Source organism: Rosa chinensis, chromosome 1, assembly GCF_002994745.2.
Source record: "Rosa chinensis cultivar Old Blush chromosome 1, RchiOBHm-V2, whole genome shotgun sequence".
Lineage (NCBI taxonomy): Eukaryota > Viridiplantae > Streptophyta > Magnoliopsida > Rosales > Rosaceae > Rosa > Rosa chinensis.
This window is the reverse complement of record NC_037088.1, coordinates 43,460,256-43,475,807: the sequence shown is the minus strand read 5'-3', so window position 1 is coordinate 43,475,807 and position 15,552 is coordinate 43,460,256. Positions and strand designations below refer to the sequence as shown.

At 35.0% G+C, this 15,552-nt stretch overlaps 1 protein-coding gene and 1 long non-coding RNA gene across 8 annotated transcripts; both read right to left on the bottom strand.

Annotated features, from left to right (window-relative positions):
• Positions 1 to 4,371: 4,371 nt before the first annotated feature.
• Positions 4,372 to 7,938, bottom strand: LOC112186339. 5 transcript variants are annotated; one of them, XR_002930744.2, is made up of 6 exons: positions 7,614 to 7,938; positions 7,411 to 7,480; positions 5,671 to 5,972; positions 5,509 to 5,572; positions 5,184 to 5,285; positions 4,372 to 4,787 (listed from the first exon to the last, which is right to left on the bottom strand). It is a non-coding gene; the product is annotated as an uncharacterized LOC112186339 (long non-coding RNA). The 5 variants fall into 5 exon arrangements; XR_002930743.2 differs by having other exon boundaries at positions 5,671 to 5,963; XR_002930739.2 differs by having other exon boundaries at positions 5,671 to 7,480.
• A 3,222-nt stretch (positions 7,939 to 11,160) lies between these two features.
• LOC112182421 (vestitone reductase) lies at positions 11,161 to 15,525 on the bottom strand. Of its 3 annotated transcripts, none has more exons than XM_040512862.1 (6): positions 15,139 to 15,525; positions 14,842 to 15,036; positions 13,630 to 13,863; positions 12,616 to 13,140; positions 11,996 to 12,191; positions 11,161 to 11,880 (listed from the first exon to the last, which is right to left on the bottom strand). In XM_040512862.1, exons 3-6 carry the CDS (start codon positions 13,748 to 13,750, stop codon positions 11,718 to 11,720), a joined length of 1,005 nt encoding a protein of 334 aa, XP_040368796.1. In that variant the 5' UTR covers positions 13,751 to 13,863; positions 14,842 to 15,036; positions 15,139 to 15,525; the 3' UTR covers positions 11,161 to 11,717. The 3 variants fall into 3 exon arrangements, with proteins under 3 accessions (XP_040368796.1, XP_040368795.1, XP_024176687.1); XM_040512861.1 differs by having other exon boundaries at positions 13,630 to 13,857; XM_024320919.2 differs by having other exon boundaries at positions 13,630 to 15,036.
• Between the last annotated feature and the right edge of the window lie 27 nt (positions 15,526 to 15,552).

Here is a 15,552-nt window from a genome sequence, read left to right as displayed (position 1 = left end):
TGACTTAAATTGTAATACTTTACCCTTGAGAGGGGTTGCTTGATAACACAAAAAGAGCAATGTCCCTTGGCATACCTGAAAGGGATGCAAGAAAGGAAATTAGTTAATTAATTTAGCATCATTCATATTGAAATTCATCAATACTTGAAAGAGAGGTTAGTGATAGACAATATAAATTATAACTTTCATCAATTTGATCACTAGTTTAGTTTAGAGTAATTCAGTTTACATTTGAGGCTGTAGTTGTTTTCAATTAAAAACTATATTCAAAAACCAAAATCAAATCATTATTCCATCTTGCACATAGTCACCATGAGCCTAGAATTTCTTGTGATTCTAGGTCATGACTGTACATTAATTTGCACATTCTAGCTTTCCTTAGGTTCACATCCTAGCTAGTGAAACGAATCCAATCCTTGTGGGTTTGAAAACCTTTCTTAAATCACTATACTGTTACTTGTACCCGTTATACTTGAGGGTGACTATTTGGCTCACACTGCAGGTTGCTGAGATTGAGCAATTGCTCCAGATGAAGGGGATACTCCATCATGAAACTACTCATAAGCTTCATTTGGGATGGTTCGAATGCTGGAATCAGCTTGTGTAGGAGTTAGGGTAGAAGATTATGAGTTACCCTTCATCATTTACAATCAGTAACAACATACATTAGCACAATGTTGCAAACCCTAATTGAAAACCTCCAACTAAGAACCCTAAATAGAAAACCCTAAATAGAAAAATTGAATTAATTAAAAACCCCAGATTGAAACCCTGAATTAAAATCCCAAATCGAAACCCTAACTGAATAAGTTCATAACCCCATATCAAAACCCTAACTTAGAATCCCAAATCATAAACCTAATTTAAAAACCCCAAACTGAAAACTCAAATAATTGAAAACCCCAAACTGAAAACTCAAACAATTGAAAACCCCAAAATAGGCTAAGAGAAACCTCAAATTGAAACCCTAACTAAAAGTCCCAAATCGAAACCCTAATTTAAAAACCCCAAATTGAAAACCAAGAATTAAAAACCTCAAATAGGCAAGTCAAAACCATAGTGTTATCACTCAAACAACTTGAAAGAAAACCCAAACAATTCAAAACAAAACCCATCACCATTTTCAACTAGATCATGAAAAACCCTAATTTCAATTGGAAAATTGAACTCACCAATTGATGTTGATGTTAAGAGACTGACAGACAGAGTGGGAGAGAAAGATTTTAGCTATGGGAGAGGATGAGAGGTTCGATTTATAAGACTGTGGGAGATCAAGAGAGAAGGAAAGAGTCGAGAGAGAAAAAGGTTAGGAGGATAAGAGTGACTAAATGAGGGATAAGGATTGACCTCGATCAGATTAGGGTTGTTGAGAGTGATTCTGTGTGGTAGGGTGCATAGGTTCATAGAGAGACAAATTAAAAATTAACATGACATTAAAAGATAGGATAAATATATATATATATATATATATATATTAATTCAATCGGGTCAATTTCATGTCAGCTGGTTCCAAACCCAAAACTGAACCTGCACCTTTTCACGGTGCGATGCAGTTTTCTCAGTCTCTCTCTCTCTCTCTCTCCTCCCTCCCTGCCTGTAATTGGTTCGGTTTTCTGACCTAAATTATTAGTGTGGGTCGGTCAGACTTCTGACCAGAATTTGGTTCTTGTCCAGCCCTCCCTCACTCTCCCTGTAATTAATTCGGTTTTTTGACCCAAATTATTACTGTGGGTCGGTCGGACTTCTTACCAGAATTTGGTTCTTGTCCAGCCCTACTCATTTTCTTCTATAAAAGAATTTGTCTAATTTACTTCTCAAAAAATCAATAGCCTATATAAAGGTCTACTTACCTAAGGTACAATTTTTAAAAGACTGTGAGTGACAAGTGAATCTGACGGCTGAAAATAAATGCATAGTTTTAAGTTGTTATAGTTTCTGATTTTATATTTAATATATGTGGTTGAGATGTATTTGTTCCTCGCAATCCCTTAAAACCTTCCCTTAGGTGAGCAAATCTGAGCCTCTGTATGCCTTGAAGGGAAAATTGAGAACCAAGTCAGGGATTAGGTAGAGCAAGTTAACATAAATTTTAAAAGGGATTAGTTTCAGTTTGCCCCCCTGAGGTTTGGGAGCGTCATCATTTCACCCCCTCTACTTTCAATTTTGAATTTTTAACCCCAAAAACTTTCCAATTTCAATAAGCCGTGTCCAATTTCTACTATTCCGTCTAAATTGAACGTTAAGTTTGACTTTTGAGGGCTAAAATGATCATTTCAACATAAAATAATAATAATAATAATAATAATAATATATATATATATATATTCTGTTTTTCAGTTTTTATTTTTTATTTTTTTATTTTTTTATTTTTTTATTTTTTTATTTTTTTATTTTTTTATTTTTTATTTTTTTATTTTTTCTTCAACCTATACACCATAAGTTATAATAGGTTTATAAAAACAAACAAAAATACTCTAGGTGGTTGAAAATCGCTCACTGGTCTACGATATTTGTGATATATCTCTGATAAAGTGAAGAATTTTAGGATATATCCCCAATAAAGTGAAGAAATATTAGTAAAAAATAATTTTACACTTTATCTGTAAATAAATATCTGTATATCCCCAATAAAGTGAAGAAATATCTGTGTAAAATCATTTTTGGTCTACGATATTTGTGATATATCTCCAATAAATTGAAGAATTTTATGATATATCCAATAAAGTGAAGAAATATCTGTCAAAAATGATTTTACACTTTATCTGTAAATATCTGTATATCCCTAATAAAATGAAGAAATATTTGTGTAAAATCATTTTTTACAGATATTTATTTACAGATAAAGTGTAAAATTATTTTTTTACAGATATTTTCTTCACTTTATTAGGGATATATCCTAAATTCGTCACTTTATCGGAGATATGTCACAAATATCGTAGACCAGCGAGCGGCTTTCAACTACCTAGAGTATTTTTTTTGTTTTTATAAACCTATTATAACTTGTGGTGTATAGGTTGAAGACAAAAAAATAAATAAATAAATAAAATGAAGAAACAGGAAAAAAAGAAAAACTAAAAAAAAAAAACTAAAAAAATAAACAAAAAAACAGAAAAGAAAAAAATAAAATAAAAATTTATTTAATTTTTTATGTTGAAATGACCATTTTAGCCCTCAAAAGTCAAACTTAACTTCCAATTTGGACTGAATGGTAGAAATTAGACACGGCTGATTGAAATTAGAAAGTTTAGGGGGTAAAAATTCAAAATTGAAAGTATAGGGGGTGAAATGATGGCACCCCCAAACCTCAGGGGGGTAAACTGAAATTAATCATTTTAAAAATTAATGAACTAATTTAAGATAAAACATAAACTAATTTAACTGTAATTAGTCATATAGGAGTTATTTATGATTTCTTCTATTGTATAACCTTGAAGAGTACAAAAACAAAAACATAGACATTGGGTTTTGGTCATTTAGAAATATATTCTGGTCAATAAGCACTATACCACAAAGTTAATCAGACACAGTTCATTAACTGTAGTCTGAATGAAAAAGCTGCTGTTGTCTAGTAGCCTGTCGTCTGATTGACCTCATTCAGACGACAGTTAAAACCATTGTCTGTTCAAAATTCACACAACATATATAGCTAAGTATGTGTCGTCTAAATATTTCCAAATTAAAATAATTAGGTTTAACTGTTGTATGTTACAAACTCATAGGACAGTTCATTTATTAACTGTTGAGAAAAGCTATATTACCTCAACAGTTTTAGGAAAACTGTGTTGTGTGTGATGAATCTTAGACAACAGCAACACAACTACATGATGTCTGAAATGAATTTCACACCACACAGTTATAATGACACTGTTGTCTGAAATGAATGTCCAACAACAGTCATTATTGTTTTAGTTGTGTCTTATGGAGATCGCATAACATCAATTTGTTATTTCTGTTGTCTGAAATGAATCTTAGTCAACATATTATTGTTATATCTGTTGTCTGATTTCAATGTCAGACGACAGTAACTTTATTATACATGTTACCGGAATGGAGATCACACAACATCAATTTGTTATTTCTGTTGTCTAAAATGAATCTTAATGAACATATTATTGTTATATCTGTTGTCTGATTTCAATATCAGACGACAGTAACTTTATTATACATGTTACCGGAATGGAGATCACACGACATCAATTTGTTATTTCTGTTGTCTGAAATAAGTTCAGACAACATGTATTATTTGCTGTTTTTAGATGTGTTGTATGAGTGGATCTCAGACAATGGTTTTATGAACCCTTCAGTTGTGTGATACCTTTGGAAACTACAGTTATTTGACCTATATATATTGTCTGAATTAACTTTGCACAATTGTTGCAAATATGAACATTCATATCCTGAACAAATCCAAAATATAACATTGTCATATATCAATGCCATCTGTTCTTACATTGCCAATCCAAAACATTTCCAAAAGTACATATCCATATCCAGATATGATCAAATCCAGCAATCCTAACCAAAAGTAACCTCAATCTAGCAAGTAATATTGTCTATCTTGTACAATCAAGGAGGTTACCAAAATAAGTCACCAACTACTAGATACGATAGTACTATTTACACACAGCAACTAAGCCAGCAGTGTGGTCAAGGCAAGCTTTCTCCGTATGCCTTTATTATTATCTCCACATACCAACCTTCTTGATCCTAATTTTTAAGCAAAGCCCACCTTGATACCCAATCTTGATGAAGACACAATGCAAAGTGCCTTTCAGTATTTGCATGGCCTGCAATAAAAACGTTGTGCTCTCAAATCAAAAAACTCATACGGAATAGTTCAAATAGAAATCTTCTAGCATTCCAAGCAATACGAAGCAGCGACAAAAATAAAACCCCGATCTTACCCAAGCCACTACTTGAAATTATTTAAACTGACAGAATAGATCATTAGTCAATAGGTAAGATAACCACAGCAGTAAAAATGCTAAATGCTGCATCACACTTCTAACTAAATAGAATCAAGAACCAAATATCAAACTTAAGACTACTAACATTGAGTCTACGATTCAACTTTCATTCAAACCAGAAGCTCAAAGATAAGCGATAAATATCCATAAAATCAAATGGTATCGAATCAAATTGTGTTAAGATCTAAATATGATGGCAGTGACATTCAAGCTTACCCAGAAAAACAAAACTGTGTGATCTGTTAAAAGCACTATATTGCTTGTGAAAGCATTTGGTGTGTGCCTTTTATTAAATTAGCTGGAGCATGGATTTGCTGCCTACAAAAACCACATTCAATCCAATTTAAATCAGAGAACACATTCAATCCAGCACACTTTGCAACAATTCAGTCAATGAGTTAAAATCTAAAATGTGAAGTCATATACTGAGAATCAATAAAATTCACAGCAGTTCATAAAAACTATACACTCCAAAAGCAGTGGCATTGAGTAAAAAATTATTCATCTGAAAGTGTTAAATTCACTTGACAAAACCACATACTCAGTACTAAGTAAACTTCCAGAATTCCCATCAAGAAGCTCACCATAACATACACATCCCGCCCCTGGCACCAAAAACAGTCAAAGAACTTAGTTTGAATGGCTTTGGTCAATTTAATGTTATTTCAAAAATGCAGTTGTACATAAACTGAGAAGTAAATACCTTCTTTTCCTTTTGTGCAACTCCAACTATCCAACCAAAGACTTTGCACTCGTCAGGTGAATGCTCATAACATTGCAAACAAACAAGCACCAAGGGAAACTCTTTTAGATAGATACTATATAAATAAGTAGAAGAAAATGTGCATGCAAACTAATCTTACTTTACAGTGGCCTCCACAACCCAATCACCAATACAATTAAAATTAGTCCCCTTGGAAAGTACATCAACCTGTCATTAGAAAGTCCAACTAGAAAGCTGCATGTGCATTAGCTAGTAATTGTGCCCGGAAGTTCCTGCAATCACTATAGAACATTAGTAAGAAAGTAACAATCAGTCCACAAAGAACACCTATATAACAAACCCATTTGTAGAATCAATCACAATACAGATACAACAGTCTAATTCCAATAAAATATGATAACTCAAAGCAAATGCTGCATATGAAGCAAAACGTTTGTCTTATTAAGTTAAACATAAAGAGTGAGGTATGCATCAATAGCTGGACTCTGTGTCACTTTGACTCTATAAACTCAAAGGTAAATGTATTAAAATACTCCTACTTACGTATCTAACCGTAATATTCAAAGCAATAAGTTGTTAAATAGACCAGAAGAAATAAGTAAGAGAATCAACAACACAGCAGCCCATTTCAGATAAACTCACTTTCGCTTTCCTCCTAGAAAATCTACTCACTTCTTGGGTTTTCAACATCCATTTTAGGATGCAAAATTTGACACTTCCATTAACTAAACTAGTACTTGACCTTTACGAAGTGCAATGAGTTTTTTTTTTTTTTAATGATTAAATGACAAAATCTTCCATTGAAACTTGGGCAAATATAACTGTTAACCATTCTCAATGCAAAATGCTAGCTCCATTGTTCTTTATCCTCACAAGCTCTTTAGTTTCCATATCCTAACTTCAATTTACTATCTCTAGGCAAAAAGAAAAGGAAAATACAGGTCTAGTTATCCATTACGAGTAGAACTGACTCCAAATTTTGAAATATAGAAAGAAAGTGGGATGAGATGATATATAGACTGTAAAACTAAATAAGAATTAAGAAACCTATAACAGATACAATTTGAGATATTCCCTTCATTTCCTTAAACCGATTCTTCATCATATTAGGATATGAACTTTGACTTCCATCCTCTTATCCACTACTTGACTTTAACAATATGCAGTAAAAAAAATGCTCCATATTCATTATTCAACAATCAACTCAACGATAGCATATTACTGATATTAGCAATTTAGGAAAACACAAAATAAAATCAATCTCAACAGTTTTTGATATAGAAAAACCCACAAATTCTTCTCTTCAAAGCTCAAACTGTCCAATAGTTCAACCCCAATTCCAAAATAGATTCAGTACCCTACACTCATTCTTCCATAATCTGTGTAATCCTACACTCATCAAATCGTTCATTGTATCATAGTTTGAAGCAACATTGCTGAAGACATTACCAAGTGGAAACTAGTTCAATACACTCAATTCCAATTCCTACAGATCCAATTCCAACCAAGTGAACCCAGAAACTAATTCAACACACTCAATCGAACCAAATATTAAAAACCAAACAGACACCATCTTAGATTACCAAATAGCTAGCTATAAATCCTAAGCTTCAGACAGGCCCGGTTCACTTTTGATTAAAAACCTAAACAAATTTACCAAAATCCATATGAATCCACAATATCATATGGTCATATCTGAATTTTATTATTAAAAATTACAATCTGAGTCGTTCATCTTTCTCCTCAACGAAAAACACAACGCCGGTGCACCCAACCCGTGTCGCAAAATCTGATAGACCAACAGAAGAAGACGGGGAAGAGTTGAGATTTTTGCAATAAACCCAATCATATCTGTAAACCCAATCAAAGCCCAATGAAATAAAACAAAGAATTGAACTGAATCTGAAAAGAGAAGAACTTACAAGGAGAGAGAGATGGAGGCTGAAGAGTGAACCCGTGGATCCTCAAGGGGGAGGGGGAGAGAGAGAGAGAGATATGGAGTAGCGACTGAGGGAGACTGACAGAAAGAGAACCCGTGGTGGAGAGACTGAAGGCACGCACGACGGAGAGAGATCGATGAGGCTGAGTGAGAGTGAGGCTGAGAGGCTCGACAAGGGTGAGAGAGTGAGCGGGATTGAGGCTGAGAGCGATAGGGAGTGAGAGAGAGGCTGAGAACGATGGCGAGTGAGAAAGAGGCTGAGAGCGATTTGGAAGGGAGAGACCTAATTTTTTAGCTAAGGAGGGAACACTTCCAGATGGGATAGGTTGTGAGTGTTTTCACTCAAATAAATGTAAATTTTTTTTTTTTTTTTCGTTATTCAGACAACATATCTCCTTGTTAGTGTCGTCTGAAATCTCTGAAATTTACAAAATGATCATGTGTTGGATGAGTAGAGATGAGACGACCGATTTAAAAAATCTGTCGTCTGACTAACTCAGACGACAGCAAAAACTCATGTGTTGTCTGATGAGTGTCGTGTGATTAACTTATTCTTGTAGTGAAGCCGTCAGTTAAAAATCAGTACAGCAAAGAGATACCCACGAATTTATTACAAACATTTTTTTTTTTTGAATCAAATCAAAACGATTTCATTAACTCATGCTAGAACGGTACATTATATACCTTTCCACTGCCTTGATAAAGAGGGCAGATAAGAAACAGTGGTATACAGGATAGCACCATTCACTACGGACATTTCATGCTCACTTATTAAAGTAAGCCTATCAACTATGAAACAAGCATAGTAAATAGGCAAGTTCTAAACAAAGGACTAAACTTTCTCCTTGCCCTTCAAACTAGGGCTTGGAGGCTTGGTAAGATAGGCGAAGCAGAGTGCTTGTGCTTCTTCAACTTTCTTTGCTGTGGACGGCTTCTTGTTTTTGGAGCCAAGAGGCCTCCCTCTTTTCTTCTTAGGTTCAGATTTCACCTCCTGCTTTGCCTTAGGGAACCAAAATACTACCTGGAGCCTCAACCATCCCAAGTGATTTGGCAGAGAACTTGGTAGTAAACTTCGGCATTTTCAGCTTCTTGGTAGGCATGTCCAAACATGTTGGAGTTGTAAACAAATCAAGTAGAAGTACCTTCAGTTTCTTTGGGGATGAGTACTGGGAGGCCGACCTATCCCTTTTGGTGAGCACTAACTTCTCAACTGACCCATTCTCCACAGGAACCAAAGCAAGAGCGTTTTCCCCACTAGAAGAAGACCTGGTGTCCTGAGCACGCAACAAAATTGGTTTGCGTCCAGTAGATACGTCTTTAGAGCCAAAGAGAGCTCTACTTACAGGAGGCAGAACTGGGGTTTGGAGGCCCTGGAATTTGAAAGTTCCATTTGTGAATCTACAGGTAGTAAAAACCAAGGAAGGGCTAGGGATTTCCGGCCTTTTTTCCTGACCGCCATGTTCGACCCATGGCACTACCCGACCATCAGCTGCAGGGCAGCGACCATTCTCATGGAAAATTAGGTCACACGCTTTGCATTTGCCCACAAGATTTTCAAAGAAAAAGGAAATTTCAGCTTCCACACCAATATCCAATTTCAAAGTCTTTTTCAGGAAAAATGGTTTGTCTATGCCATGCAAAACCCAAACCTAACCTTCCCTGAATTATCAAAGAGTTTCTCATCCAGTTCAATATATTTCCCGGCCATAGAGGCAATGTTCTTGATAGTATGACGTACCTCGTATAATGGTGGGATGTTCGTGATACGAACCCAGAAATAGAGAGAATTCAGGTTCACTGTTCGGATTGGCATCACCCTGTCATACTCACGGAGCACGATAGGAGCATGGTGGAAACACCAAAGTCCTCCCTTTAATACCTTGTTTCTGTCACGAAGGAGATCAAAACTCAGAACAAAGCGGTTGGGCGCTCTCTCTTGGATCTTGAAATCTTTGTCAAGCACCAATACACGCTTAAAAAAGTGTTTCAGATCACTCAAAGCTGCAGGTTTGGCTGCCAAAGGACGGGCTAGGAGATAGGATTGCGACGCCCTGCGCTGAGATCCGCCTGCCATTGCCGTTATGTCAATCACCTCCCCACCACCAGCTAGGGCCAAGGAAGTTGCGAAGGAGGCAGTGACATCATCGATAATCGACATGGTTGGGTTGTGGTTGTAGTGAAAAGGGACGGGGACGTCGTAGGTTGAGGATTAGGGTTTGGGGGCTGCGAAACTAGCACCTTAGGTTAAAAAACATGTTGCAATATAGTTATTGGTTAGTGTTATTTAGTTACAATTTATTACAAACATTAAAAAGTGTTTTATCAATTTTATTTTATTATATAATAATTGAGAATACATAACAACTAAGAATACACATTAACTACTCGATTGCAAGTCAAGTATATATGTGTCAAGAGAATTTCTGTTGGGACCTTCAAATTTGCTCATATGACACCTTATACTCTCTACACCTCTTTTTTGCTTTTAAATAAAAAAGTTTGCTCACTAGACCACCTTTTGAATTTTTATTATAACCTTGATTATATTATTCAGATACAAAACAATAAATTACTAATCATTAAGTCACTCACTATAGCTCCATTTTTTTTTTTGCATGCAAACTTAAGAACTTACCCAACAAAAAATTCTAAAACTTTCACTCATGAATCAAATGGTCATGACCCACTAATTCACTAAGCAACATGCAATAGTAACCAGAACAAAAAAAGGAGGATATAATAATCCACTTTGGAGACGGTGGAACTAACCATCGACAACAAAACCTCTACAGCCAAGTAGCATGAACAATTAATACTAACTCAATCTAAGTAACTAAGAAGCATGCAGCAATAACCCAGAACACAAAAATAAATAACCCAAACTGAAGGGGAAAAAAAACAGAAAACAAAAAAGACAAAATCAAAAACCACCGTCGATCTCCCTCCCAAAAACTCTCATCCTCCAACAAAAATTTGAAGAAAATTTAGACTAAGAACTTAATAAGGGTTCTAGAATTTTCTCTTCTAGCTTTTTAATCCGCAGCAAAGTTCATACATTCAAATTATACCTTGTTTAAATCAATGAATTGTGTCTCCATTAATGACAAAGTAGGTGCAAAAATCTTTTGTGCATCATTGGTTGTGACATTTGGATTGGAAAGGGATTGTTGCCATGGATGAGCGTAACTCATAAGATCACAGGTTTAGAGTCTTTCTAATGTAAAGTTAAAATAACTAGTTGAGATGTCTATAAAGAACATAGGGCAAATTTCATTTTACCTCCCTGATCCTTACACTCTAAATCATTTGTGCCCCTGCACTTCTAATTTCATCACGCTTGCACATTAGTAATCATCATCATACAAAGGAGCCCATTAGAGCCACATTTTCAAGTTACAAAGTACTTGGGAAAAAAAAAAATTATTGGACATAATTTATTAAATTGGAGAGCACAAAGATACATGTGATGAAATTAAAAGTGCATGGCCACAACTAATTTAACATATAAATGTTAGGAAGGTAAAATGAAATTAGCTCAAGAAAATACTAGTTCGTTATAATTCATTGTCTATTGTCATTTTATAAGAGGATATTGTTTATATCACATGTGTACAAAGGTACAAACACCGGAAATATATGGCTCGATAGCCACTAAAAGCTATGAAATTGTCACCAAATGCTATAAGATATGCACCAAGCATTAGTCACCCAGCCCTTGACATATAAGGGAAAACACTCCCACATCGAAAAGTGAGCAAAATACACCGCCCAATATCTCCTATAAAAAGGGAAAATTCTTCCCAATCAAATAAGTCCACTATTCCACTCTGTACCTTTCTCTGTCTTTATCTCACAAGAAAATATTGTCTTAGACATCGGAGAGTTATAGGGGGGCAACCCCGGCCTCCCTGACATATTTCTGTCTTGACAGGTATCGGGACAGAGTGTCCAAGCCCACGACTCTGTAGATCATGCCTCCCAACACCGCATCAATAGATGTGTGTGTGTGTGTGAATTCAATAATTCAAAAGAGATGGAGGTCAAGTAAGCAAAAAAAAAAACAATTGAGTAGAATGTTTTTATGGAGTCATGTGTCCATTTTGCCAAAGAACCTTTCTAGAAAACCCTTTTCTCTGCAAGATTGAAATGCTCCAGTCAATATGTCATCGAGGCCATGCTTAAATGTGAATCCAGTATTCAGGAGCTTCTTCGATGAGAAACCACAAATTTTGTAAGCTTCTTTCAGTGATCTGCATGCAAGCCAATAGGAAGGTTAATAATAGAGTTTTATTATCTATCGGAGGATTCGGAGATTAAAATGATGGGAAGAGTGAAGATGAGAACAATTGGAATGGAATTACTCACTGAGTTGTGGGTATGCGAAATTCAGGGTATTTTGCATAAAGAAATCGGTACATTTCGTCTATTGATGTTGGAGTTGAAGAGCAAATGTACCTCCCTTTGGCATTAGAATTTTCAAAAAGAAAGATATGCGCACTAACCAAATCATCTACATGTACCAAACTTAGCTTGTGAAGTTGTGTAAAGTTATCTGCTTTTCCTGGATGCAGAAAATAAAATGTAAATAAAAACACATTGGTACATCCTCTCTAACGTCAAAGATCTGATATCTAACATATAAAGTGGTTCAAATTCACAATGTGACATAATATGTTGATAGACATTTCGCAATAAACAATATTCGTCTAAAATCAATGATTTTCTATTGATGACTTGGTAACATATTTAGCACCACAACATTGCATAAAAATATGCGAGCTTTTGTGACTTTAAATATATATATATATATATATATATATATATATATATATATATAAAATGACACAATAAGAATCAACATGCGAGCCTATGTGACGATAAATATATTAGACATCGTCAGACAACATAACTTGTGAGATTGTGAAGCAACTGTACATATTTGAATATGTTCTTTTGCGAAAATAAAAGTTCATGCTAATACTTACCTAATATCATGGATAAGATCAATTCCACTGAACCAGGTAGATCTTTGCAGATGAAACCACCAAGGACGAATGGAGGGATCAAAGTCACAAGTTCTAATCCATTTTTTTCTGCAAATTCCAGTACCGCTTGCTCTGTTTTGGTCTTTGCAGCCACATACGATGAACTCCTAAATAATCCAAGAGACCTATGGTACTCTATATCACTCCATGAACTCTCATCCGCCATGTCTTTGTTGTTGCCACTATAAGCAACAGTTGCTGCACTAGAAGTGTAAACAACCTTTTTCACAGTCTTGGCATTTAGGCAAGCTTTCAATATGCCTAGGGTACCTTCTACAGATTGTTTGGTTACCGATGCTTCATCAAGTTCTTTGTTAGGCATAGGATGAGCAACATGGAAGACCCCGGTGCATCCTTCAATTGCTACATTAAAACTTTCAGGTTGGTTCAGATCCCCATTGAAGATGTGAAGCTTCTCCGATGCTCTAGGCAGGCTTGTGAGGTAGCTGATGTCTCTCTTGCATTCTGGCCGATATTAAACACCGACAAATGTATGTGTTAATTTTTTGTTACAAATTACAATGAACTCCTTTGATAAAAAAAGAGACGAAATAGTCGGATCCTTGACTTAAGATAACCCATTCTCCACTATAATTTTAACTTATCACGCTATGGTTGTGCTAATTCTAAAATGATTACAACACTAAGAATTTAAATTGTTACAAAATGGGTCAATAATGTACATTAATCGTTTCTAAAAGGAAGTCAAAATTCCCCTATATACCTTGAAAATTAATAAAAGAGTTTTTGTTATGCTTATTCATCAATAAAAGAGTAGTACTACACTACTACCGGTCAGCTGTCTCTACAAAGTTAATTAATTAAGCTCTTCGGAAGTGTCTGAACAACGCAATTAATAACATGACATTTACTACTGCATTCTTGATCCAAAGCAGGAAAGAGTGAGACTGATATACAGATCTCGGAGAGTCCGAGAGTAAGTAAAACACGTACCTGGATCAGGTCTAACAGTAGTTCGAACAGTGTAACCATTTTGCAGAAGCTTCATAACCAGCCATGAACCGATGAATCCAGTTCCATCCGTTACACAAACTGGACCCTTTTCCTCTTCCATCAATTCTCTCCTAATTTACGCGCAAACCGTAGCTTACTTTAGGTTCAAGTCAGGCTCGGCAGCTAGCTCTAGATGTGGTTTTCATATGAATAGGGAAATCTGAGAGGCTTCACCTGGTGATTAGTGATATAATATATGACCAAGAAGCCAATTTCTCTTGCAACTTCGCAAGCTGGTGTTTAATTTAATACGAGAATATGACCAACAAGTCTCTGGCAATGGCGGAATAATATAGGGCCGGAGTGGGCCCCACCCCCCACACACAATTATTTTTAAAGATGCTGTTAAGCTATTGGTTGGCTTGCATTTTTATCTTGATCTATCTATATCTCTACTACTATAATTAGAGGTCTCTTTTGGTGTCAAAAACTTCACCAAATTTTAAAAGTGCCTATAATACCCTTTAATAACATAATTATCCAATTAAATTAATAAAATATAAATAAATAAAAGAGTATTGTGAAAAAATACCCAAACCATCACTATTATATGTTTAAAAAATAAATAGTCGATCTATTTTCCATTAACATCACATTATCACCCGCGAGAAACGTGGGCACGTTGCTAGTAATTATTAAGAGAAGAAAGCAAAATTGAAATTTTTTACCAATTTAATCTTTATTTATTAAAAAAACTATGAATTATAATGAATCAATATGGTTGATATGGTAAATTGTAAAATAGAAAAAAAAATTAAAAAGCAGAAAATGTGGCAGTTGTAGGGGAAGTTTTTTCACTACTTTTAACTTCACTCCACACACATAGTGGGTGGCCTTGCTAGTTAAAAGTTAATTAAACTAATTATTCCTTATAAACAGATAATTATAATAATTACCTTCATTAGTTGACTTATTTATCTTATAAAATTCTATAAAAAATTAATTAATAAGTGCATTTAAAGGAGAATATTAATGCATACTTAATATATTGCATCGAAAATGAAGAAAAAATAGTTTTCTGTTTTTGTTATTCAATATTTGTTTTTATTTGAATTTTATAGTAAATATCAATTGTTGAAAAAAAAAATTTATCAATATTTTCTAAAATCTGAGATTGGAATGATGAAAAATGATAGCATCTGGAATACTCACTGAGTTGTTGGTGCTGAGAGTAGGGTTTGGAAGAACGAAGAAGAAGAAGATGAAGGTGAGAGAGAATCACAGATGAATTTCTATGAAGCACGGATACGGTATTTTGGCCTCATATCCCGTACCGATCCGGGATACGGGTACGATACGTCTTGGATACGCGGATTCTGATTTAAATACGGTCTGGATACGTCGTATCTGAATAGGATACGAATTTTTGTAATTAAATTGGATACGAGGGGGTACAACTGACATTTTCCTTTAAAAAAAAAAGAAAAAACATAAAAGATAAAGACCTACCCAAGGCTATTTGTTTAGACTATCTGCAGCAGCCGCTTCTCTTCGATCAGACCTCAAGATACAGACTTTCTTCGATTAGACTTTGAAAAACAGCTGAAGCTTCCGGTACGTTCTTCTCCTCTCTTCTCTTCTCCTCCTTCGTTTGGAGCTTCTTTTCCTCTTCTTGGAGAGGGAGAGAAAGAGCCTGGTTGTCAAAGATCTTAAGGAATCCATGATTGCAGACTTGCAGTATTGCAAAAGAGAACGTGGGGAAGGCCAAATATACTTTCTCAGAGGCTATCGTCTCATCCCTAAATTGAATATCAATCGACCTTATCCACCTATATATGGGCTTATAAATGTAATTTTTTTATTTATTTTTTATATGGAGGAAAACGAAAGAGTTTGGTGACTTGGTGTGTATTAATTGATGAT